Source organism: Aquarana catesbeiana, linkage group LG03 (assembly GCF_042186555.1).
Source record: "Aquarana catesbeiana isolate 2022-GZ linkage group LG03, ASM4218655v1, whole genome shotgun sequence".
Taxonomy (NCBI): Eukaryota; Metazoa; Chordata; class Amphibia; order Anura; family Ranidae; genus Aquarana; species Aquarana catesbeiana.
Window position 1 is genome coordinate 498,132,083 of NC_133326.1, and position 25,793 is coordinate 498,157,875.

The following is a 25,793-nucleotide window of genomic DNA, read 5'->3' on the forward strand; positions in this document are numbered from 1 at the left end:
AAAAAAAAAAAAACACAGTGGTGATCAAATACCACCAAAAGAAAACTCTATTCGTCGGGAAAAAAAGACATCAATTTAATTTATGTACATCATTGCATGACCACAAAATTGTCAGTTAAGGTAACGCAGTGCCATATCACAAAAAATGGCCTGGTCATGAAGAGGGGCAAATCTTCCAGAGGTCAAGTGGGCATCCCAAGAACCAACAGGATGCACATGTGCTGTATGGATCCTAGAAGATTATTATCATAGGTATTTATATAGCAACAACATTTTAAGCAGCGCTTTTCACATAGAGTATCCATTCACATCAGTCCTTGCTCTTAAGGAGCCTGCAATCTAAGGTCCCTATCTCACATTCATACACATACTAGGGTCGGTTTAGACAGGAGCCATTTAACCTACCAGCATGTCTTTGTAGTGTTGGAGGAAACCGGAGTACTCAGAGGAAAACCTACACAAGCACAGGGAGAACATGTAAACTCCAGGCAGGGATTTAAACTGACAACTAGTGCTGCTAGAATTGCTAACCACTTAAGGCCCGTACACACAATAGAAAATCGGAAGTAAAATTTCGTTCGACGACAGCCGATTCCAGTTTTTCATCAGACAAAAGCTGGATGTGCAGATTTTCGTTTTAATCAGTAGGGTTTCCTACAAAAAAAATCATAAGAGCAAGACTATGCATGCTCAGAAAAAATACATACAAAACTAGTCAACACATTACGTCACTTCTGACATTGTATTCTGTCGTACAAGGATTTTCGTATGGTGAGCAGGGATGAGCCGAACACCCCCCGGTTCGGTTCGCACCAGAACCTGCGAACGGACCAAAAATTTGCACGAACGTTAGAACCCCATTGACGTCTGTGGGATTTGAACGTTCAAAATCAAAAGTGCTCATTTTAAAGGCTAATTTGCATGGTTTGTCCTAAAAAGGGTTTGGGGACCTGGGTCCTTCCCCAGGGGACATGTATCAATGCAAAAAAAAGTTTTAAAAACGGCCGTTTTTTCGGGAGCAGTGATTTTAATGATGCTTAACGTAAAAAAAAAAAAAAAAAAAAGTGAAATATTCCTTTATCCACCTCAATACTGGGCACTTTCACCCCCTTCCTTCCCAGACAAATTTTCAACTTTCAGTGCTCTCTCACTTTGAATGACAATAATTCAGTCATGCTACACTGTACCCAAATTAATTTTTTATCATTTTGTTCACACAAATAGAGCTTTCTTTTGGTGATATTTATTCACCACTTCATTTTTTATTTTTTGTGATATAAGCGAAAAAAGAGCGAATATTTTGAAAAAAAAACTAAATTTTCTACTTTCTCTTTTAAAAGAAACCAAAAAAATTAAATTTTGTCGAAAATTTAGGCAAAAATGTATTCTACCACATGTCTTTGGTAAAAAAAATCCTAATAATTGTATGATCATTGGTTTGTGTGAAAGTTATAGAGTCTACAAGCCATGCTACGCATTATTGAAAATGTATCAATCCTAATGCACTGATGGCCTAATGCACTGATCTCATTTCTTGAGGCCCTAAAATGTCAGGACAGTGCAATAACCCCCCCAAATGACCCCTTTTTGGAAAGAAGACAGTCTGAGGTATTTAGTAAGAGGCATAGTGAATTTTTTGAAGTTGAAATTTTTTCCCCACAATGCTTTGGAAAATTAAGAAATATATATATATTTTTTTTCTTCACTAAATTGTCATATTTACAAGTTATTTCTCACACACGGTGCAGGCATAATTGCAATTACATCCCAAAATACATTCTGCTATTCGTCCTGAGTATGGCGATACCCCATGTGTGAGACTTTTCCACACCCTGGCCACATACAGAGGCCCAACATCCATATAGCACCATCAGGCGTTCTAAAGGCATAAGTTACACATTTCATTTCCTGAGTACCTATCACATTTTTGAAGGCCCTGGAGCACCAGGACAATGGAATTACCCACAAAATGACCCCATTTTGGAAAGAAAACAACCCAATGTATATTCTATGAGGCATAATGAGTCTTTTGAACATGTCATTTCTTTCCACAAGTTTTTGGAAAATGTGGAAAGAAAATGAAAACCTATTTTTTTCTCACAAAGTTGTCAATTTAGAAGATCTTTCTAACACATAGCATGCAGATAGCCAAAATGACACCCCAAAATACACTCTGCTACTCGTCCTGAGTATGGCGATACCCCATGTGTGAGACTTTTCCACAGCCTGGCCATATACAGAGGCCCAACATCCATATAGCACCATCAGGCGTTCTAAAGGCATAAATTACACATTTCATTTCCTGAGTACCTATCACATTTTTGAAGGCCCTGGAGCACCAGGACAATGGAATTACCCACAAAATGACCCCATTTTGGAAAGAAAACAACCCAATGTATATTCTATGAGGCATAATGAGTCTTTTGAACATGTCATTTCTTTCCACAAGTTTTTGGAAAATGTGGAAAGAAAATGAAAACCTATTTTTTTCTCACAAAGTTGTCAATTTAGAAGATCTTTCTAACACATAGCATGGACATAGCCAAAATGACACCCCAAAATACATTCTGATATCCATCCTGAGTATGGCAATACCCCATGTGTGAGACTTTTCCACAGCCTGGCCACATACAGAGGCCCAACATCCATATAGCACCATCAGTCGTTCTAAAGGCATAAATTACACATTTCATTTCCTGAGTACCTATCACATTTTTGAAGGCCCTGGAGCACCAGGACAATGGAATTAGCCTGGCCACATACAGAGGCCCAACATGCAAGTAGCACCTCCAGGCTTCTAACACATAGCATGTACACACCAAGAATTACACCCCAAAATACATTCTGCTGAGCAAAAGGTAAAAAAAAAAAAGCTCACCTGTGGTTTTAGCAGGCAGGAATACCATTCCAGAGCAGCCAAAGCATTTGTCCAGACAGCCAAAGGAAATGTCCAGGAATTGTCCAGGCAGCAGACAGATATGGAAAAGTATGAACATGGTTCAGTACAGTCCAAGGTTTAGCAGGCAGTTCAGGTAACAGGCATAGGCATGGCCAGTCCAGGTGGCAGGCAAAGGCATGGCAAGGTCATGTGGCAGGCAAAGGCATGGCAAGGTCATGTGGCAGGCAAAGGCACGGCCTGTTCAGGTGGCAGACAGAGGCATGACCAGTTCAGGTGGCAGCAGGCAGCACTTTGTACATTGGGCCTTGGTCAGGTAAGACCTGAGGACAGGGGTAGAGGCTTCTTCCCACCCAAATCTCTATGAAGCCTCAGAGTCTCCAGACCCTAATCCGAGAAAACTAAAAACCCGGAGAAAAATGTTTTCTCCACTCGGAAAACCTTTTGTGGAGCCCCTCACATATGTGAGACCCCTGTGCTGTACAGTGGCAGGGCAAATGATCAGTTCAGGAGGCAGGCAAAAAGCATGGTCAATTAACAGTCCGGGTCAATTCACGTTGAAGGCAGAAAGATGTTTGGCAGAGGCATAGTCGTTAACAGTCCGGGTCAATTCACGTTGAAGGCAGAAACATGTTTGGCAGAGGCATAGTCGTTAACAGTCCGGGTCATTCACAGAAATGGCAGATAGTGGAAAAAAATCATCTTCACTTTACTAATAGTGTAGTGAAGTATGATAGCTCCGATAGCACGTTCCAATACAGAGGCCTGGCTGGGAGGGACATTGGGGACAGTAGTATCGGGTGTCACGGCAAATTCCTCTACTTGCACACACACAACATTTTTTGGGGGTTTGCGACCTGTTTGGGTAAGAGGGAGGATTTTGGGAAAGTGCCTTTCATGGAGTCTGGCTAATGAATCGGAGCAAATTAGTTGAGGGGCTTGGCCTTGGGGATAGAGAAGGGCTGTGACAACGTCTTCTTGGAATTTTAGATAGGTTAGGGAACTTTGGGTGCACTTAGAAAAAATTATATATGAATTAAATAGGGCAAGTTGCATCAAATAAATGGCGACTTTCTTGTACCAAAATAGTAATCTCCTGGTGGCCAAGTAGGGCTGCATCATCTGGTCGTTCATATCCACCCCCCCCCCCCATGTATAGGTTGTACTCATGCACACATTTTGGCTTCTGTATGGGGCCTCTTCTTCTCTGAAGTTCCACCAAGGTGTCATTATGTATTGTGGAAAGGATGTAGACATCTCTTTTTTTATCTCTCCACTTCACCGCTAGTACCTCTTCAGTCCGCATACTGGCCATTTCACTCTGCTTCAATTTCTTGGCGACCAATCTTTGTGGGAAGCCTTTGCGGTTGGTCCGTGCTGTCCCACAGGCCACAGTGTTCTTTAGGTACAAATGGCAGAAAAGTGGGAGACTAGTGTTTAAATTGTCTACATATAGGTGGTAACCTTTCCCAAGTAATGGTTGGATCAGCTTCCAGACAATTTTGCCACTTGTTCCCATGTAGGTAGGGCATCCAGGGGGGTTTAGCTGTCTGTCTTTTCCCTCATAAATTATAAAGTCATATGTGTAACCCGTGGCCCTGTCACACGCCTTATAAAATTTTACCCCACGTCTGGCTCTTTTACTGGGGAGGTATTGTTTTATTCCGAGTCTGCCGGTGAAGTGTACTAGGGATTCATCTACACATATATTTCTATCAGGGGTAAACATCTCCTTGAAGCTGTCGCAAAAAAAATTGATTGGGGGCCGAATTTTGAATAATTTATCGTAACTGGGATGATTTCGAGGGAGCATTGGGCTTTGTTATTGAAGTGTAAAAATCTCATGATCATCTCATAACGGGTTCTGGGCATCAATGGCGAATAGACCGGCATGTGGTGGATAGGTTGGGTAGGCCAGTTAGGCCAGTAGGAATGGAGTTTATTTTTTTTTTGTCAGCCCCATGTTGAGGGCTGAAATTCTTCCACGGTGAGGGGTTTCCAAACAAAAGGATGGGCATATGAAGAACTTGGATTGTTGGCTATATGTTGGCTGGCATATAGATTACATTGCTCCACAATGTAGGTTAGGAGATCACTGGTAAAAAATAAATGAAAATAATAAAGTGGGGTTACATTTTCTGTCTGCATCTGAGGGCCTGGCTGGGCTGTAAAAAGGGGTATTACAGGTTCTACTGACGTATCGGGCAGCCATGTTGGATAGAGTAGAACATCTGGGAGGCTAGTATGGGCACTGCCTCGTTGATCGGATCCGTTGCTAGCATCTGGCCTATCTTCTTGGAAGGTTGCAGAACTGCTGGTGGATGCCTGCCTATCTCGGAGTGCTGCGCTGCTGGTGGATGCCTGCTGGTGGATGCCCTAGAGTGCTGCGCTACTGGTGGATGCCTGCATATCATCCTGGAGTGTTGCGCTGCTGGTGGATGCCTGCTGGTGGATGCCCTGGAGTGCTGCGCTGCTGGTGAATGTCTCCTCCTGCTCATTTCTCCTGATTCTCCTTGTTAGGATTCTATCTTCCTCTGTTTCCAACTCGGATCCACTGCTTTCCACTGGCTCATAGTCGCTATCCGAGTCTAACGGAGAGAATTTCCCGCTACTCTCGTGGACATACTCTGGAGTATTTGGAGAGCCTCCTCTGCGCTGTAAGATCTTTTCGTCATGTTGGTGGGCAGATGTGTCAGATGGTGGGCGGCAGATGTGTCAGATGGCGGGCGGCAGATGTGCCAGATGGTGGGTGGCTAGATGTGCCTGATGTTGGCGGGCAGATGTGCCTGATCATGGGCAGATGGCGGGTGGCAGATGTGCCAGATGGCGGGTGGCAGATGTGCCAGATGGCAGGCGGCAGATGTGCCAGATGTTGGCAGGTGGCAGATGTGCCAGATGTTGGCGGGCGGCAGATGTGTCAGATGGCGGGCGGCAAATGTGTCAGATGGCGGGCGGCAGATGTGCCTGATGGTGGGCAGCAGATATGCCTGATGGTGGGCGCCAGATATGTCTGATGTTGGCAGGCAGATGTGCCTGATGATTGGCAGGCAGATGTTCCTGATGATGGTGGGCGGCTGATGTGTCAGCTGTTGACGGGCTGTTGTGTCAGCTGTTGACGGGTTGATGTGCCAGCTGATGACGGGCTGATGTGTCAGCTGATGACAGGCTGATGTCAGTTGTTGACGGGCTGATGTGTCAGCTGTTGACGGGCTGATGTGCCAGCTGTTGACAGGCTGATGTGCCTGATCGTGGGCAGATGGCGGATGGCAGATGTGACAGATGGCCGGCGGCAGATGTGCCAGATGTTGGTGGAAGATGCGCCAGATGTTGGCGGGCGGCAGATGTGTCAGATGGCGGGTGGCAGATGTGCCTGATGGCGGGCGGCAGCTGTGCCTGATGATTGACGGGCAGATGTGCCTCATGATTGGCGGGCAGATGTGCCTGATGATGGGTGGGCAGATGTGCCTGATGACTGGCGGGCAGATGTGCCTGATGACTGGCGGGCAGATGTGCCTGATGATTGGCGGGCAGATGTGCCTGATGACTGGCGGGCAGATGTGCCTGATGATGACAGGCAGATGTGCCTGATGATGACGGGCTGATGTGCCCGCTGTTGGTGGACAGATGTGCCAGTTGTTCACTGACAGGTGTTTTCACTGTTTTGGGGACACTGTGTTTTGGGGGCACTTGCTGGGTGATCAGTGGGTAAACAGCAGACAAACAGCTATAAAACTCACTGATCTCCCGGCCGCAGCACAGATCTCTCTTCCTCTCCTCACTGACAGGCTCTGTGTGAGGAGAGGAAAAGATGAGAGCAGTTACAACCGCTCTCTATTTACATTACATGATGACTGTGATTGGACACAGTCATCATGTGATCAGGAGGGCCAATCACAGGGCCCTCCTGTGTTATAATACTCCACTGTCTCTAGGGGGCACAGGCAGATCGGGATTGCGCCGCTGCGCGGGCAGGTGACGGCGCGATCTCCTGTCAAATGCCACCCCTCCCCCATGTTTACTATACGACGGCTGTGATTACACACAGCCATCGTGTGGAACAGGAGGGCAAATCACATTGTCCTCCTGCCGTTACGAGATGCGGCGTGTCCGGGTGACACGCGCGCATCGGGACACGCACCTACTGAAGGACGTTAGGGAATGTCCAGTCAAAAGGAGGGAGCTCCCACCCGGCCGTTTATGTGCAGTGGCCGGGTGGGAAGTGGTTAAATATCATACCTGGGGGGTGTCTATAGTATGCCTGTAAAGTGGCGTGTGTTTCCCGTGCTTAGAACAGTCCCTGCACAAAATGACATTTTTAAAGGAATAAAAGTCATTTAAAACTGCTTGCGGCTTTAATGTAATGTCGGGTCCTGACAATATGGATGAAAATCAGTGAGAGAAACGGCATGGGTACCCCCCAGTCCATTACCAGGCCCTTTGGGTCTTGTATGGATATTAAGGGGAACCCCGCACCCAAATTAAAAAAGGAAAGGTGAGAGGCCCCCAGGCCCTATATACTCTGAACAGCAGTATACAGGCGGTGCAAACAAGACAGGGACTGTAGGTTTGTTGTTAAGTAGAATCTGTTTGTAATTTTGAACTGGTACATTTTTAACGTGTTTAGCTCCAGCCAAAAAATCTATTTCAAGCTTTTTGGAAAACAAAGGGAAGGGTTATCACCCCTGTGACATTTGTTTTGCTGTCTGTGCTCCTCTTCAGAAGATTTCACCTCACTTTTTGTCCCAATGCCAAATGTTTTTTGAAAATTTGGGGTTTTTAGTGAAACAAGGATTGGTGATAAAGCATCAGTGTAAAGGAGAAAAGTTTTTCCCATATTAACTCTTACAGGAGAGAATTTCCCTTTCTAGGGGTAGATTTGATCTCACTTCCTGGTGTCTCCTTCCGTTTGCAAGTAGGAGTCGTTTGTAAGTTGGATGTTTGAAAGTAGGGGCCTGCCCTATATACTCAGCAGAAATTTGGGCCTTGGGTGTTGTTGTGGCCACAACACTGTAAGCCCTCACAGGGCCCTGCTGTGAAATATTAGATCAAGAATTGTAATTACATGCCCTTGTTGAACAGGGGCAGAAAAATTGGGCCTTTGGTGGTGGTGCTGGTGCTGGTGCCACAACACTGTAAGTCCTCACAGTTACTCTTGGTGGGTGCAGAAACGGGCCCTGCTGTGAAATATTAGATCAAGAATTCTAATTACATATCCCTGTTGAACAGGGGCTGAAAAATTAGGCCTTAGGCACTGGTGCTGGTGCAACAACACTGCAACCCCTCACAGATACTCTAGCTGGAGAGCAGGAACTAGCCCTGCTGCAAAGAATTGCATCAAAAATTGTAATTACACGCCCCTGTTAAACAGGGGCTGAAAAATTGGGCCTTAGGCACTGGTGCTGGTGCCACAACACTGCAACCCCTCACAGATACTCTAGTTGGAGTGCAGGAACTAGCCCTGCTGCAAAGAATTGCATCAAAAATTGTGATTACACGCCCCTGTTAAACAGGGCCTGAAAAATTGGGCCTTAGGCACTGGTGGCAGCGCCCAGAACCAAAAATGTTCTATCAGCATGATCATTGAGGAGGAAGAGGATAATTACTCAGCATAACAGGATAGTCACTCAGCATCAGCATAGGCAGTCTTTGAAGGGATCTGACATTTCAAAAAAATTATTCGGTTACATCAGCATCAGGTACTTGGTAGCCTTATGGTGATCCAAGACTGATTCATTTTTATGAAGGTCAGTCGATCGACCGAGTCAGTGGACAGACGCACTGTGAAAGCTCTGGCCAGTGATCCATCCTCAAGACCCAGTAACCCAGAGGATTTTCGGTGGGAAAGGTGTCCAAGTCAGATCTTGCCCCTAGGTATTCCTGCACCATGTAAAACAGACGCTGGCGATGGTTGCTGGAACCGATCATACCTTGGGACTGCAGACTAAAAAACTGTCTGAACGCATCGGTCAGACGGCCACCTTCTCCACTGCTCCTTCTTTGACTGGCCAAAGCCTCAGCAACACGTTGTCCAGAAACAGGAGTTTGTAACCTCCCAGTCTCTGGGAACGCTTGCACAGACCTTTCTGCAAGGCCTCCCGAAGATGTTTCATCCTCTGCTCCCTCTGCGACGGCAAGATAAGGTCCGCAACCTTACCCTTGTAACGTGGATACAGGATGGTTGCCAGCCAGTATTGTTCCTTCTCCTTGATACCACGAATACCAGGATCCTCCCGCAGGCTTTGCAGGATCGGGGAGGCCATGCAGCATAGGTTTGCTGAGGCATTCGGTCCGGAGTCCTCTGGGTCACTAAGGACGACATGATCCGCAGCCACCTCCTCCCAGCCACGTACAAGTCCATGTGTTTCTTGGGACTGTAAATGATCCCTTAAAGACTGCTGCTGATGCTGAGTGCCAGGCTCCACCTCCATACTGACACAATCCTCCTCCTCCTCTTCCTGTGTGATCGGTGGGCACGCAGGAACACTGACTGGATAAAGGGGGCCTTGAGAGCTAAGGAAGTCCTCCTCTTCCTGCCTCTGTTCTGCCTCAAGTGCCCTGTCCATTATTCCACGCGGCGTGTGCTCCAACAGGTGGACAAGGGGGACAGTGTCACTGATGCATGCACTGCTCACTATCCTCATGGCCTTCTCAAATGGTGACAGGACAGTGCATGCATCCCTGATCATGGCCTACTGGCGTGGGGAAAAAAACAAGCTCCCCTGACCCTTTCCTGGTGCCATAGTCGCACAGGTACTCATTGATGGCCCTCTGCTGCGTGTGCAGCCGCTGCAGCATGGCCAATGTTGAGTTCCATCTTGTGGGCATGTCACAGATTAGGCGGTTCTTGGGCAGGTTAAATTCCTTTTGGAGGTCTGCCAGCCAAGCACTGGCATTATATGACCGGTGGAAATGCACACAGACTTTCCTGGCCTGCCTCAGAACATCCTGTAAGCCTGGGTACCTGCTCAAGAACAGCTGCACCCCCAAGTTAAGGACGTGAGCCAAACAGGGCACATGGGTCATTTGTCCCTGTCGGGGGGCGGAGAGGAGGTTGGTGCCATTGTCGCAAACAACCATTCCTGCCTTAAGTTGGCGTGGCATCAACCCCTCTGAACCTGCCCCTGCAGAGCTGACAGAACCTCTGCCCCAGTGTGGCTCCTGTCCCCCAAGCACACCAGCTCAAGCACCGCATGGCATCTTTTGGCCTGCGTACTTGCGTAGCCCCTTGAACGCCTACGGAGCATCGCTGGTTCCGAGGACAAAGCACAGGAAGAGGCCATAGAGGAAGAAGAAGAGGAGGGGGTGGAGGAGAGAGGTGTGTCAGAATCAAGAGTAGTGGCATTTTGGAGACGTGGTGGCAGAACAACCTCCAACACTACTGCACCTTGTTCTGCATCCTTCCCAGCTGCCAGAAGAGTCACCCATTGCTCCGTGAAACTTAGGTAACGTCCCTGTCCATGCCTGCTGGACCATGAGTCAGTGGTAATATGCACCTTACCGCTGACCGCCCTGTCCAGCGAGGCCAAGACATTGCCTTCCACATGTCGGTAGAGAGCCGGAATCGCCTTCTGTGAGAAAAAGTGGTGTTTGGGAACCTGCCACTGAGGAACCGCACATTCCACAAACTCACGGAAGGGGGCAGAGTCTACCAACTGAAAAGGCAGCAATTGAAGTGCTAGCAATTTTGCCAAGCTAGCATTCAACCGATGGGCATGTGGATGGCTGGGAGTGAACTTCTTTTTGCGGTGCAGCAGCTGGGGCAATTTGCCTGGTACAATCTGACGTCAGTGTACCGATAGCAGATTGCCCGTAAGTACTTGGCTGTGACACACCTAATTCTACACCTTCATTCCTCTCAGTGCAGGTCTCAGAGAGGACTGAAGGTATAGTGGGGTTGGAGATCCCAGCTGATGAGGAGTAAAGAGAGGTCCTCTTTGTTTTTTGGTGTGGGTCTTTTAGGTACGCTTGCCAACGAACTGCATGGCAGGTCAACATATGTCTGGTCAAGCATGTGGTGCCCAAGCGGGAAATGTTTTGGCCACGCGAGATAAGCTTGAGACATATGTTGCAAATAGCAGCGGTGCCATCTCATGCACTCATCTCAAAAAAGGCCCACATCAAAGAACTTATGGAATAATGCACAGAGACAGCAGCGCCCTGCACATGTGGAGCTCTGAGGTGTGATGCAGTCAGTGTGCTGCCCTTAGGCTGGCCCTTGGAGGGCATTCTGCCTCGTTGGTGATGTGCCTTCTCCTCCTCTCTCCTATCAGGCACCCACATTGAGCCAGTGACCTCATCATCCCCTCCCTCCTCATCACTGGAGCAAACCTGGCAGTATGCAGCAGGGGGAACATGACTGCCAGACTGCTGTCCTTCTTGGGCACCCCCTCTGTCCGTGCTCACGTTACTGCCTTCATCTAGCTCAGTATCATCATCAGAGCCTTCTAAACGCTGGGCATCCTCCTGGAGCATGTACCCAACACTGTGGTCAAACAGTTCAAGGGACTCCTCAGGAGGACATGGTGGGGCTAGGGAAGGAGTCACTGATGCCATTGAGCCGAGGGAAGAGGCCGCTTTGGCAGCTGCTTTGCCAGACAAAGTACCCTGAGCATGGGTGAGAGAGGATGGGGAGGATGAGGACGGCTTGGTCATCCACTCAACCAAGTCTTCCGCATGTTGCGGCTCAATACGGCCAGCTGCCGAAAAAAAGGCCAAGCGTGTCCCACGGCCACCTGCTAATGAGGTTGCACCGTGTCCACTACCAGTACTGTTGCCTCTAGACACAAAGCCTGCTTGCCCTCTTTTATTGGCTTGTGACTGTCTGCCTCTCCTTGTTGGCCTGCAGTGAGATGTAGCTGCACTAAGCTGGGATATATATATACATACTGATATTACAGCTAGCAAAATCAACTGCCTGCCTGTAGTATTATTAGTATGAGAACACCACCAATTTTCTACAGGTAACTTTAGCTGAACACTGTGCAGAGGTCGCACTACACTAACATGTAAATAATGTAGCTGCCTGCGGTAGTGATAGGATCAGGAAAACAACACCAACCTTCTACAGGTAGCTTTAGCTAAACACTGTGCAGAGGTCGCACTATACTAACTTGTAGCTTTAGCTAAACACTGTGCAGAGTCGCACTACACTAATGGGTAAATAATGTAGCTGCCTGCAGTAGTGATAGGATTAGGAAAACAACACCAACCTTCTACAGGTAGCTTTAGCTGAACACTGTGCAGAGGTCGCACTACAGTAACTTGTAGCTTTAGCTGAACACTGTGCAGAGGTTGCACTACACTAACTTGTAGCTTTAGCTGAACACTGTGCAGAGGTCGCACTACGCTGCCTGCGGTAGTGATAGGATCAGGAAAACACCACCAACCTTCTACAGGTAGCTTTCGCTGAACACTGTGCAGAGGTCGCAATAAACTAATGTGTAAATAATGTAGCTGCCTGCGGTAGTGATAGGATCAGGAAAACAACACCAACCTTCTACAGGTAGCTTTAGCTGAACACTGTACAGAGGTCGCACTACAGTAACTTGTAGCTTTAGCTGAACACTGTGCAGAGGTCGCACTACACTAACTTGTAGTTTTAGCTGAACACTGTGCAGAGGTCACACTACACTAACTTGTAGCTTTAGCTGAACACTATGCAGAGGTCGCACTACACTAACGTGTAAATAATGTAGCTGCCTGCGGTAGTGATAGGATCAGGAAAACAACACCAACCTTCTACAGGTAGCTTTAGCTGAACACTGTGCAGAGGTCGCACTACAGTAACTTGTAGCTTTAATTGAACACTGTGCAGAGGTCGCACTACACTAACTTGTAGCTTTAGCTGAACACTGTGCAGAGGTCGCACTACACTAACGTGTAAATAATGTAGCTGCCTGCGGTAGTGATAGGATCAGGAAAACACCACCAACCTTCTACAGGTAGCTTTAGCTGAACACTGTGCAGAGGTCGCACTACACTAACGTGTAAATAATGTAGCTGCCTGCGGTAGTATTAGGATTAGGAAAACAACACCAACCTTCTACAGGTAGCTTTAGCTGAACACTGTGCAAAGGTCGCACTACACTAACGTGTAAATAATGTAGCTGCCTGCGGTAGTGATAGGATCAGGAAAACAACACCAACCTTCTACAGGTAGCTTTAGCTGAACACTGTGCAGAGGTCGCACTACACTAACGTGTAAAAAATGTAGCTGCCTGCAGTAGTGATAGGATCAGGAAAACACCACCAACCTTCTACAGGTAGCTTTAGCTGAACACTGTGCAGAGGTCACACTGCACCAACGTGTAAATAATGTAACTGCCTGCGGTAGTGATAGGATCAAGAAAACAACACCAACCTTCTACAGGTAGCTTTAGCTGAACACTGTGCAGAGGTTGCACTACAGTAACTTGTAGCTTTAGCTGAACACTGTGCAGAGGTCACACTACACTAACTTGTAGCTTTAGCTGAACACTGTGCAGAGGTCGCACTACACTAACATGTAAATAATGTAGCTGCCTGCAGTAGTGATAGGATCAGGAAAACAACACCAACCTTCTACAGGTAGCTTTAGCTGAACACTGTGCAGAGGTCGCACTACACTAACTTGTAGCTTTAGCTAAACACTGTGCAGAGTCGCACTACACTAATGGGTAAATAATGTAGCTGCCTGCGGTAGTGATAGGATCAGGAAAACAACACCAACCTTCTACAGGTAGCTTTAGCTGAACACTGTGCAGAGGTCGCACTACAGTAACTTGTAGCTTTAACTGAACACTGTGCAGAGGTCGCACTACACTAACTTGTAGCTTTAGCTGAACACTGTGCAGAGGTCGCACTACACTAACGTGTAAATAATGTAGCTGCCTGCCGTAGTGATAGGATCAGGAAAACACCACCAACCTTCTACAGGTAGCTTTAGCTGAACACTGTGCAGAGGTTGCACTACACTAACGTGTAAATAATGTAGCTGCCTGCGGTAGTGATAGGATCAGGAAAACAACACCAACCTTCTACAGGTAGCTTTAGCTGAACACTGTGCAGAGGTCGCACTACACTAACGTGTAAAAAATGTAGCTGCCTGCAGAAGTGATAGGATCAGGAAAACAACACCAACCTTCTACAGGTAGCTTTAGCTGAACACTGTGCAGAGTTCGCACTACACTAACATGTAAATAATGTAGCTGCCTGCGGTAGTGATAGGATCAGGAAAACAACACCAACCTTCTACAGGTAGCTTTAGCTGAACACTGTACAGAGGTCGTACTACAGTAACTTGTAGCTTTAGCTGAACACTGTGCAGAGGTCGCACTACACTAACTTGTAGCTTTAGCTAAACACTGTGCAGAGTCGCACTACACTAATGTGTAAATAATGTAGCTGCCTGCGGTAGTGATAGGATCAGGAAAACAACACCAACCTTCTACAGGTAGCTTTAGCTGAACACTGTGCAGAGGTCGTACTACAGTAACTTGTAGCTTTAGCTGAACACTGTGCAGAGGTCGCACTACACTAACTTGTAGCTTTAGCTGAACACTGTGCAGAGGTCGCACTACACTAACTTGTAGCTTTAGCTGAACACTGTGCAGAGGTCGCACTACACTAACTTGTAGCTTTAGCTGAACACTGTGCAGAGGTTGCACTACACTAACTTGTAGCTTTAGCTGAACACTGTGCAGAGGTCGCACTACACTAACGTATAGCTTTAGCTTAACACTGTGAGAGGTCGCACTACACTAACTTGTAGCTTTAGCTGAACACTGTGCAGAGGTCGCACTACACTAACTTATAGCTTTAGCTGAAAACTGTGCAGAGGTCGCACTACACTAACGTGTAAATAATGTAGCTGCCTGCGGTAGTGATAGGATCAGGAAAACAACACCAACCTTCTACAGGTAGCTGTAGCTGAACACTGTGCAGAGGTCGCACTACACTAACTTGTAGCTTTAGCTGAACACTGTGCAGAGGTCGCACTACACTAACTTGTAGCTTTAGCTGAACACTGTGCAGAGGTCTCAGTACACTAACTTGTAGCTTTAGCTAAACACTGTGCAGAGGTCGCACTACACTAAAAAATAATGTAGCTGCCTGCAGTAGTGATACGATCAGAATCTTCTTCAGGTAGCTTTAGCTGAACACTGTGCAGAGTTCGCACTACACTAACTGTAAATACTGTAGCTAATAGGACTAATAGGATCAGAAGAACACCAGCAATTTTCTACAAATACTGTAACACCTGCCTGCCTGTTAGTAGGAAGATAATAACAGGAACGGATCTAGCTAAACTGAATACAGTGTATATATATATATATATATATATATATATATATATATATATATATATATATATATATATATATACACACACAACACCTGGGATGCATATATATACACAATACACTGTAAGTGCAGCTAACTGACTTACTGTCCTGCCTAATCTATCTAACTTAAATCAAATGACACTGTCTCTCTGTCTCTCCACGCCGGAACACACTACACAGGGCCGACGTGCAGGCGGCCTTATATAGTGTGGGGCGTGTACTAAACCCCTGAGCCATAATTGGCCAAAGCCACCCTGGCTTTGGCCAATTACAGCTCTCTGTACAGACGGCGCTGTGATTGGCCAGGCATGCAGGTCATAGTGCATGCTTGGCCAATCATCAGGCAAACAACCACCCCCCCGGGAGGCACAGCAATAACAACCGCCCCCTCTCCCGCGAGTCTGTCGGTTAGTCTGGCACTCACCTGGATAGATAGATCCAGATAAATGGGGGGTGTCATCCAGAGTGGCGGGGTGTGGGCAGCGGCTCCAGGCTAGCAGGTGCGGGGTCCAGGCAGCAGTTCCAGGCTAGCATGTGCGGGCCCAGGCAGTAGCTCCAGGCTAGCGGGTGCAGGCTCCGTGCAGCGGCTCCAGGCTAGCGGGTGCGTGGTCCGGGCAGCAGGTCCAGGCTAATGGGTACGGGCCCGGGCAGCGGCTCCAGGCTAGCGGGTGCGGGGCCTGGGTAGCAGCTCCAGGCTAGCGGGGTCAGGGCAGCGGCTCCAGGCTAGCAAGGTCCGGGCAACGGCTTCAGGCTAATGGGTGCGGGGTCCGGGCAGCAGATCCAGGGTGACAGGCTTCCTCTCTGGCTCCAGCGGCTTCCTCCCTGGCTCCACATCAAGCGCCCAATAGGATCGCCTGACGTTTTGGCCAATCGGGAAACAGGTCTCACACCTGCTTCCTGATTGGCAGAGAGAAGATTTAGTGTGAAAATAGCGAAAATGAATTTGCTATCATGGTCTCTGTGGACAGCTTTACCCCGGATGTCTGCATATTTAATTGTGCCTGTTTTAATCATCAACCATGTGAGTTGAAAAATGTTGTACCTTCATTAAATGTAACCATATTGCTACACTTAGAGGCGCCTCTCTTCTCTTTTAAACTCAGTTGTGACATGACACTACTTGTATATCAGGACATCGCTTGTATATCAAGTCAAACTTTATTTAAAAAAATTGCTTGTATTGCAAAATGCTCTCAAACCAAGGTTTTACTCTACTGGAACATTTTTTTACTTAATGCAGCGAATACATTAAGGTAACAAATGTTTTCCCTTTAGAACCCCTTTAAGGTCTTGAATGAGAATGATGACTACTGACAAGTTAACCAAATGGCTCAATACATGATGTTTACCCGAATCCCTATATCGTATGGTTTACGTACAGCATGATAAACTACAGACTACAGCATCTGTGAGAGCTGACAGCACATTTATCATTCATTTTTATTGCTCCCTATCCGAGAAGGTGGCAAGCAGTTGGACAAATGTTAGGCTCTGTATTCAACCATCTTATGCCCTCCTGTTTTCAACTGCACAAAGCCTTAGAGAGGGCTCATGACTTGCTCTTGGTATTATGTTATTCTTGGTTCAAAGATATCCTTTATTCAAGCACAGGTTTGTTTTTCATGAAATAATTTCTGACAATAAAAAAATGACTTGTCTTACTCATAAATATAGCAAAGCGACTAAACACATTCATAACTCTGATCTACAGCCCATCACTCCTGACCTATTGATGACCCCCAGTGATCGTGATGATGCAGAGCTGGACATAGAATACCCCGAAGACAGAGGGAACTGGTCTGGAAAGTTAGACTTCCTGCTATCGTGTATTGGATACTGTGTTGGCTTGGGAAATGTCTGGAGATTTCCATACAGAGCATACACCAATGGAGGAGGTAATTTTCACATTCACTTGCTGTGCCTTTATATGTTTGTTCAAGAACCAGTACGAGGGGCAAAATTCTAAGAGCACAGTTCCCATAGGAACCAATCAGAACTCACTTTACCAAAGTCAGATCAGTACAATATGGACTCTGATTGGCTCTATGCTATTTCTTGTGCAGTAAATATTGTTTTTGTGTTGATAACCAAATAACTTACAATGGTAAAAAAGTAGTAAAACATCTTTATTTTAAGGCCTCTATCACATGGGCACAGAGGCTCATACAGCATAAATGAGGCATTTGTTTATATACAGTATATAGAGGCAGGCTGTGTTAATGAATGGATACATAGCAGCTGTATGGACTCCAGCGTACAGCTTGGTTTGACAGGCATGCAGAGGCATAAGCCCGACCCTAAACGCCACCAGTGTGTGTTCATGACCTCACACCCTCTTGTAGACTGGGTCTAGGCCCAAGGTACCGATAAGGAAGAGACCACACACAGTTTTTGATTGTAATAATTATCTTGAATATTGTATGTACGGTAGGTGAACGGTAATACACAATGACTAAATCTTGTAGGCAAAGAGAGGAGGCAATATTACAGTTGGTTTTTATACAGTGTTACCAGGCTTTATTACCAAAGAAGAGCTTCTGTTGGAGGGGTTGGGGTTTGTGGTCTACCGGGACGGCAATGTAATACTGCTGGGAAGAGCCCCATTTTGCTATTCTGGATACCCAGATGTTTACTCTAGGCAGGTGTTGTCCCTGTTATGGCCCTACTTGACAGGAACCTCTCCAAGTGCTACACATTTTCCATCACTAGCAAAGTCTCTGTTCCTGATCTACCCCTCGCTCTAGGCATGCCCAAATGATGCGGGTACTATTATATAAGGTACTGCACCAATATGGTGCCTAAAATCTCGAAAGATTACAGCAACCAATCGGACAACTGACTTCTCTGAGAGTCTGACAGGGTCCATGAGGGGACATTTACCTATCAGACTCCACTCCATCTGTAATAATGGCAAAGTGTCATCTACAGGACAGAGGGAAACCTGCACTTGCCTGGAGTTTAGACTGCCACTGCGTATCCACTCATTAACGCAGGCTGCCTGCAGCTCAGGTGGTTCCACATGCAAAGACAAATGTTTCATTTTGCACTGTACAGGCCTATGCGCCAATGTGAATGAGGCCTAAGTGTAAATATAAGCATTTCAATGAAGGGGTGTACCTGGTAAGCAAGAGTTTAGATAGGTGATATGTGTGAAGTAACATCCACACGAATTGTAGGACCTAAAGATTCCCAACAGAACATTGCTTAAAGTATCACACTGCCTCTGCCAGTCTGCCGTCTTCCCATACTGCATCCTGGTGCCATCTCTTCCCCAGAGAAAGCGATGCACATGTCCCCAGCCATCCACATGATGTAAAAGAAAATGTGATTCCTCAGACCAGGTACCTTCTTCCATTGCTCTGTGGTCCAGTTCTAATGCTCACGTGACCATTGTAGGTGCTTTTGGTAGTGGACACAGATCAGCAGGGGCATCTTTGGACTGCTGCTATGTTTTAACGGGATCCCGTGCTTCTGCACTTTTGTTTTTATGTTCAGGTCACTGATAAGGTCATCTTTCTGTTCTCTCCTCCACAAAACTAAATTTATTAGAGTCACAGCACTGTTTACAAGCTGGCCAGTCAAAACTATAGAATTTGAGTCTATTGCCGGGTACACATGGGAAGTTTTATTTTCAATCAACCCAGCAGGCCGAATGAAAACTTACAGATCCCCCTGCACAAAGTGATCAGTTGCTGCCAGCACTGATCAGATGCTGGTTTTCCAGCATGCCCATCTGACAGAAGCCGGTCACGAGCCTGGCTTCTGCTTTACGAAGAGCTGTACAAATGGGTCAAAAGTCGGCCAGTTCCTACTGAACCAACTGCTTATGGACGATTTTTGGCCCATGTGTACCCAGCTTTAAAAAGGTTGCAAATTAGGAAATAGGTAAATGGTCTACACATGTATATTATAGACCCATACTGGTTCTTTGTTAGAGAAAAACTTTCTTATCCACCTCTCAATATTTTTACAGCTGTATTTTAAAGAATATCTTCAACCAAAAATGTTTTCTACTGTATGAAGGAGTGGGTAACAGTAAGAACCTCTCAGAGACTCAACTGACTTCTTGTCCCGGTGACACTTTTTTTATCTCTAAGAAGTGAGGGAAAATCTGCAATCCCTCACTTCCTGCCTGGTAAATCTGTGTCACAAAAACAGATGGTGAAGGGAAAACCCTCCATTGGAGAGCCAGATAGCAAAACTTGACTGGGGTCCAAAAATATAATTGAATAAAAATGGCTATACATACACTTTAACTGAAAAGATTACAGCTGGGATGTCAGTGGTTGTGATGTGTAACCAGGGCTTTTTTTCTCGGAGAATAGGTGCAGTAACTCCCCGTCTGAGTCACCCCTTGTCTCTGCCCCCTACCCACCTCTGACCACCGTCCCTTGATTCCACCCCCTACCCACCTACCAGTACTGCCCCGTTTAGAGAATACAGAACCAAGTATCATTTTGTGGTGCTAAATCATTTGTATGGAACATGGTAATGATAAAAAGAAAAGCAGTAAAATAGATCCCCTGCAGCCAGCAATAATAGAATCCCAGCAATAGATCCCCAAACAACAATAGACTCCTCCAGCAACAATGGACTCCACCCCAACAACAATAGATTATCCGCAGCAACAGTGAACCACCCACAACAAAATATCACACCCAGTAACAAAATATCCACCCAAGCAACATTAGACCCCCCCAGCATCAACAACAGATCTCCCAGCAGCCAGCATCAATGGATCCTCCAGCAGTCAGTAAAAATAGACCTCTCCCTCAACAGTAGATCCCTTCCAGCGACATAAGACCCCCCAGCAACAATATATTCCCCATCAGCAACAATAGACCCTCACACAAAATCAGATCCCCACCATCCCCACCCGGCAGCCAAGATCAATAGACCCTCCAGTACACCCCATGCCCCATGCTATTACATACATTTAGGGCTGGAGGTGCCGGAACTGCGTTCCCCCCGCGTTCCCGCTGAAAAAAATCCCTGTGTGTAACACCAAAATCTGTATTTTACGTCTGCTTTTACTGCAGTTTTTTGAAAAAAGCTTTTTTTTTCAGTTTATCCCTTCCAGATAATACTATTTTCTAAAAAGTTTGACAGTTTGGATAGACAGTTACAAATTATGTCGATCAAGGCCATTCTCAGGTGATGCAACAGCAGAAATTGTTGCTGTTGCTATGGAGAGAGAAATGAAGAATAGAAAAGAGTTCCCATGATTGCTGGCATCTAGTCACAACACCTATTGTGTTCAGAATTTACAGAGATTAGATAAAGTTATTTTCATTCAGTTACCACTTGCATTAACAATTAATTGCACCCCGCATGTTTGCTAAAGTGCAGCGCTTTTTTCTGCATGTTGGGAAAGTGCGCGGTTTTGCATGTTCCCGACATACAAATATGTGAAACTAAAGAGGTGCACTGGCTTTAAGAAATCCAGTAAACACTAACCAGAATGGTTGGGAATCCTCCTGAATACAGAGAAGATTCGTAAGATTTGAGCTAGATCATCACTCCTTTTAAATCCAGCCCAAACAATACTATTCCTAAACTGAGCTATCATGGCTGTTTCTACATAGTTAAACATTTGAATACAAGCTATTTACAAAAGTGTAAAATACAGCTTTTTTTTTTAAAGAATATTTTAATAGATACTATCAGTGGCGACTGGTGCTCCATTTTTTTTTGGGGGGGGGGGAGCTATTGTCACACAACTGGGTGGGTGCACTGCGCCCCAAGCCCACCCTTTTTGAAGCCAATTAGAGCCTCAGGCTCTAATCTTGTGCTTAAAAAAAAACAAAAAAAAAAAAACGAATTGAAATCTATGCGTCCGGCGCCCTGCATCTAGATTATGGGCCGGGCGCATGGATTAGAGGGGGTCTCCCCTAATGGAGCGGCCACCACTGGATGCTTTATGTCATTTTCCGGATCCAGCCTTTTCATCCAACAAGATTGAGAGATACTCCCTTTTCTATAGGCCCTGCATATGATCCAAGACAAATTGCTCTTGGGAACATTTAATTGCCTAGGTTAGCAATCCTGTCCCAGTAGTTAGTGTTTCCTTAATAATCCGCCAGCATCGCTGTCTGACCCTCATCCACATGAAAAAACATACTGCTGAGCCTGAAGCCCAGTATGATTGTTCATATGGTCTCCCTTGGACATCTAAGGATACCTTAAGTGTATGTCTAGTCAAAACTTATTTTCTTAGTTTTGAATAGAGAATGGAAGGATTAGAACCCCTGTCAATTTTTTTTACTGCTAACTGGGGCTCTGTTAGAGAGTTTTACTCTCACTATTTGTACTACTGTCAACATTTTACCAGACAGGAAGTAAGGAAAACTGTCCAATAGAAACATACAGTATAATTAAAATTATTTTCATATACATAAAATACTTTTCTTTAGTAGAGTAGGGGAAGGCTAGCACCCATGTCAGATATTTTTGTCTGTGTCCCTGTTACAGATATTCCCTCACTTGGTCTGATGAAACGGTTGTCAGCAGAACAGGAAGTGAGGGTAAATCTCCGTAACGGTGCCTTAGATGGCAGTAAAAACACGGCAGTTCAAATCCTTCTCCACTAGAGAAAAAAAGGTTTTGGTTTAAAATACATTTTATATAATGAAAGTTAACAGAAAATTAAGGCATTCTTTTATTAAAGCAGAACTAAATCCTCCTATTGTTTTCAGCCAAGGAAGCTGTCATCTTAGCTTCTTTGATTTTCAACAGGCCATGATGATGCACATGTGAACAGTTATGACACCAGCCATTTGATGGTTTGACAGTTTGGTTGAGAGCACAACCAATGTGACAGTTACATTCCCAGCAAATAAGATATCCAAGTGAAATCAACAAATAGAGCCTATATACAGTGCATCCGTAAAGTATTCATTGCGTTTCACTTTTTCCACATCTTGTTTTGTTACAGCCTTATTCCAAAATGGATTAAATGAATTATTTTCCTCAAAATTCTGACAACGTGAAAGAAGTTTGTTTGAAATCTTTGCAAATTTATTAAAAGTAAAACATGAAAAAAAAATCACATCTACATAAGTATTTACAGCTTTTGCCACGACACTAAAAATTGAGCTCAGGTGCGTTATGTTTCCACTGATCATTCTTGAGACGTTTCTACAACTTGATTGGAGTTCACCTGTGGTAAGTTCAGTTGATTGGACATGATTTGAAAAGGCACATACCTGTCTATATAAGGTCTCACAGTTAACAGTGCACCCAGAGTACAAACTAAGCCATGAAGCCCAAGGAATTGTCTGTAGACCTCTGAGACAGGAGTGTATCGAGGGACAAATCTGGGGAAGGGTAGAGAAAAATGTCTGCAGCATTGACTGTCCCAATGAGCACAGTGCCTCCAACATCCGTAAATAGAAGAAGTTTGGAACCACAAGGACTCTGCCTAGAGCGGGCCACCTGGCCAAACTGAGCAATTAGGGGAGAAGGGCCTTAGTCAGGGAGATGACCAAGAACCCAATAGTCACTCTGACAGAGCTCCAGCGTTTCTCTGTTGAGAGAGGAGAACCTTCCAGAAGAACAACCATCTATGCAGCACTCCACCAATCAGGCCTGTATGGTAGAATGGCCAGACGGAAGCCACCCCTTAGTAAAAGGCACATGACAGCCCACCTGGAGTTTGCCAAAAGACACCTGAAGGACTCTCAGATCATAAGAAACAAAATTTGGTCTGATGAAACAAAGATTGAACTCTTTGGCCTGAATGGCAAGCGTCATGTCTGGAGGAATCCAGGAAACACTCATCACCTGGCCAACATCATCCCTACAGTGAAACATGGTGGTGGCAGCATCATGCTGTGGGGATGTTTTTAAACAGCAGGAACTGGGAGAATAATCAGGATCGAGAGAAAGATGAATGCAGCAATTTACAGAGACATCCTTGATGAAAACCTGCTCCAGAGCACTCTGCACCTTAGACTTGGGCGAAGGTTCATCTTCCAACAGGACAACAACCCTAAGCACACAGCCAAAATAACAAGGGAATGGCTACGGGACAACTCTGTGAATGTCCTTGAATGGCCCTGCCAGAGCCCAGACTTGAACCCGACATCTCTGGAGAGATCTGAAAAAGGCTGTGCACTGAGGCTCTCCATCCAACCTAATGGAGCTTGAGAGGTCCTGCAAAGAAGAATATGAGAAACTGCCCAAAAATAGGTGTGCCAAGCTTGTAGCATCATACTCAAAAATACTTGAGGCTGTAATAGGTGCCAAAGGTGCTTCAACAAAGTATTGAGCAAAGGTTGTAAATTATTATGCACATGTGATTTTTTGCCTTTTTTTATTTTTAATAAATTTGCAAAGATTTAAAACAAACTTCCTCACGTTGTCATTATGGGGTATTGTTTGTAGAATTTTGAGGAAAATAATACATTTAATCCATTTTGGAATAAGGCTGTAACATAACAAAATGTGGAAAATGTAAAGCGCTGTGAATACTTTCCGGATGCACTGTAAGAAAAGACAAAGAAGATAAAATGTAGGCAATTTCAGCATTTCGGGGGCATAAGTAATTTAAACATACATCCATTGCGACTATTGGCACTCCTCCTCTGACATAGAACACTTTCCAGGAGTATATTTAGTAAGGATGGCTACTATAGGAAGCTATTTTATTTGTTATCTAAGAGGAAAAAAAACTCTTGTGCATGAGTATAATGGCCCAACTTAGGTGAAAGTGATAGTCCACTTAACCAGGGGTATTGCTTCAGGCTTTTCTGCCCTCTAGAACAAGGGGTGTCCTTGACAAGTCTGAAAAATGGAAAGAAAAGAGGGCGCACCAACCGTGCATTATCCCACGCAAATTTATTGAAGGTATAGAATATTAAAAACTACTCACAAACATGAGATGTTAGTAAGCTCAAAACAGCCAATCTTCCATGACTTAAAAGTCCTTGAATATACAGTCGCCAGACCCTGGGGGGAGCACACTGGGGCCCCAGCTGGCTGACGCATTTAGAAGTTCTGAGGAAGAAGCCAAGGCTCTGAGGAAGAAGGTCAAACCTTTGAAACGCTTCAACCAGCTGGGGCCCCAGCTTGGTCCTCCCCCCCCAGGGTCTGGAAACTGTTTATTTCAGTACTTTTAATCATCAGAAGATTGGCTGTTTTGAGCTTACTAACATCTCATGTTTGTGAGTAGTTTTTAATATTTTATACCTTGAATAAATTTACGTGGGATAATGCACTAGGCTGGGGTGCCCCAATTTTTTTAAATTTTAGATTTGTTATCCAAGTCTTGATGAAGGGGGATTTTTTGGCCCCCCGAAATGCAATGGATACTTTCTATCTTTCTGTTGTCTCAAATTTATTAACAGTAAATAATTATGGACTCTCAATGATTATGGCTGACTTTATTTTGTTGTTGATTTCCCTTGGCTATTGTATTTAGGCAGTCACAGCATCTGTAGCAGCCTGAATATAATGGGCGGTTCAGTCACTGTTCAGAAGATTATTTTCCACCAGCCTCAGTTGATATTTAAAATTACTTTGTATTGAACCGGGGGTGGGTGGGAATCGGGTTGCTTGAAGGGCCATGAATGGCTAGAATTTTGGATAATTTAGCAGAAAATGCAAGCCATCTATGGCTAGCATTTTTGCAGTACTTGCTCTTTGACTCTACAGGCTAATCTGATTAGATATCATTTGACAGACAGCAGACGCTACTACCCTTTCTTCTCACACATCTGAAGCTATCTGCCAAAATATTATTTTTCTGTCTTCAGCATTTGCCCTTTGATACTGCTATCTAGCTTCACACAGTCCAACATGGGTAAAGGATTTGTATTTTATTACTGCTGTGACCTGACCTTATAAAAGCATATGTGCAAAACTGAGCTTTTTTAAAAACATATTTTTCATAAAAAGCAGAGAAGAGAAAATAGAGCAGTTTATCATCTCGATCAAATGGATTTTTCCAGTGTAGGTTACAATGTGAAAAACAGTTTAGTTAGTTGTTATGGAAGAACAGCTGTGTTACCTTTGTTGCAATTTTTACAAGAAAAGCATTGGTGGCTTTCATATATAAAAGTCACCAAAACCTTCACTAAAAAGGGCATCTGTAGACACTCAGACATATAACATTTTATACATTTTAGGTGCCTACACTGCTGAACGATAGAAGGCAAGGGCTACATAGGTCAGTACATAAAATTAGGGCATTATCTCATAAAAGTGTCAAATTTGGGTGCTGCATAGTTTGTTTCAACAAAGACCCCTCTCTCTTTTCCTAGTGTGTTGTGTACCTGTGATTGATTTTTATTTGCTAGTGGTTAGAAATTCTGCCTAGCAGCACTAGGATTGTCGGTTTGAATCCCAGCCACAGCTACATGTACCTGCATGGGTTTTCTCCAGGTACTACGGTTGCTTTCCACACTCCAAAGACATGCTGGTAGGCTAATTGGCTCCTGTCTAAATTGGCCCTACTATGTGTATGTATGAATGAGAGCTAGGAACCCTAGATTGTAAGCTCCTTGATAGTTAGGAACTGATGTGAATTTACAATATATGTAAAGTACTGCGTAAATTAAGGGTGTTATATAAAT

The 25,793-nt window shown here is 45.1% G+C and overlaps 1 protein-coding gene across 1 annotated transcript in view; it reads left to right on the top strand.

Moving 5' to 3' along the window:
* Positions 1-25,793, top strand: part of SLC6A7 (solute carrier family 6 member 7) — a 237,857-nt gene that overhangs the window by 62,922 nt on the left and 149,142 nt on the right. The window contains exon 2 of the mRNA XM_073621084.1: positions 16,931-17,114. Coding sequence (XP_073477185.1) covers positions 16,931-17,114 — 184 coding nt within the window. The remainder of the gene's footprint in view (positions 1-16,930; positions 17,115-25,793) is intronic.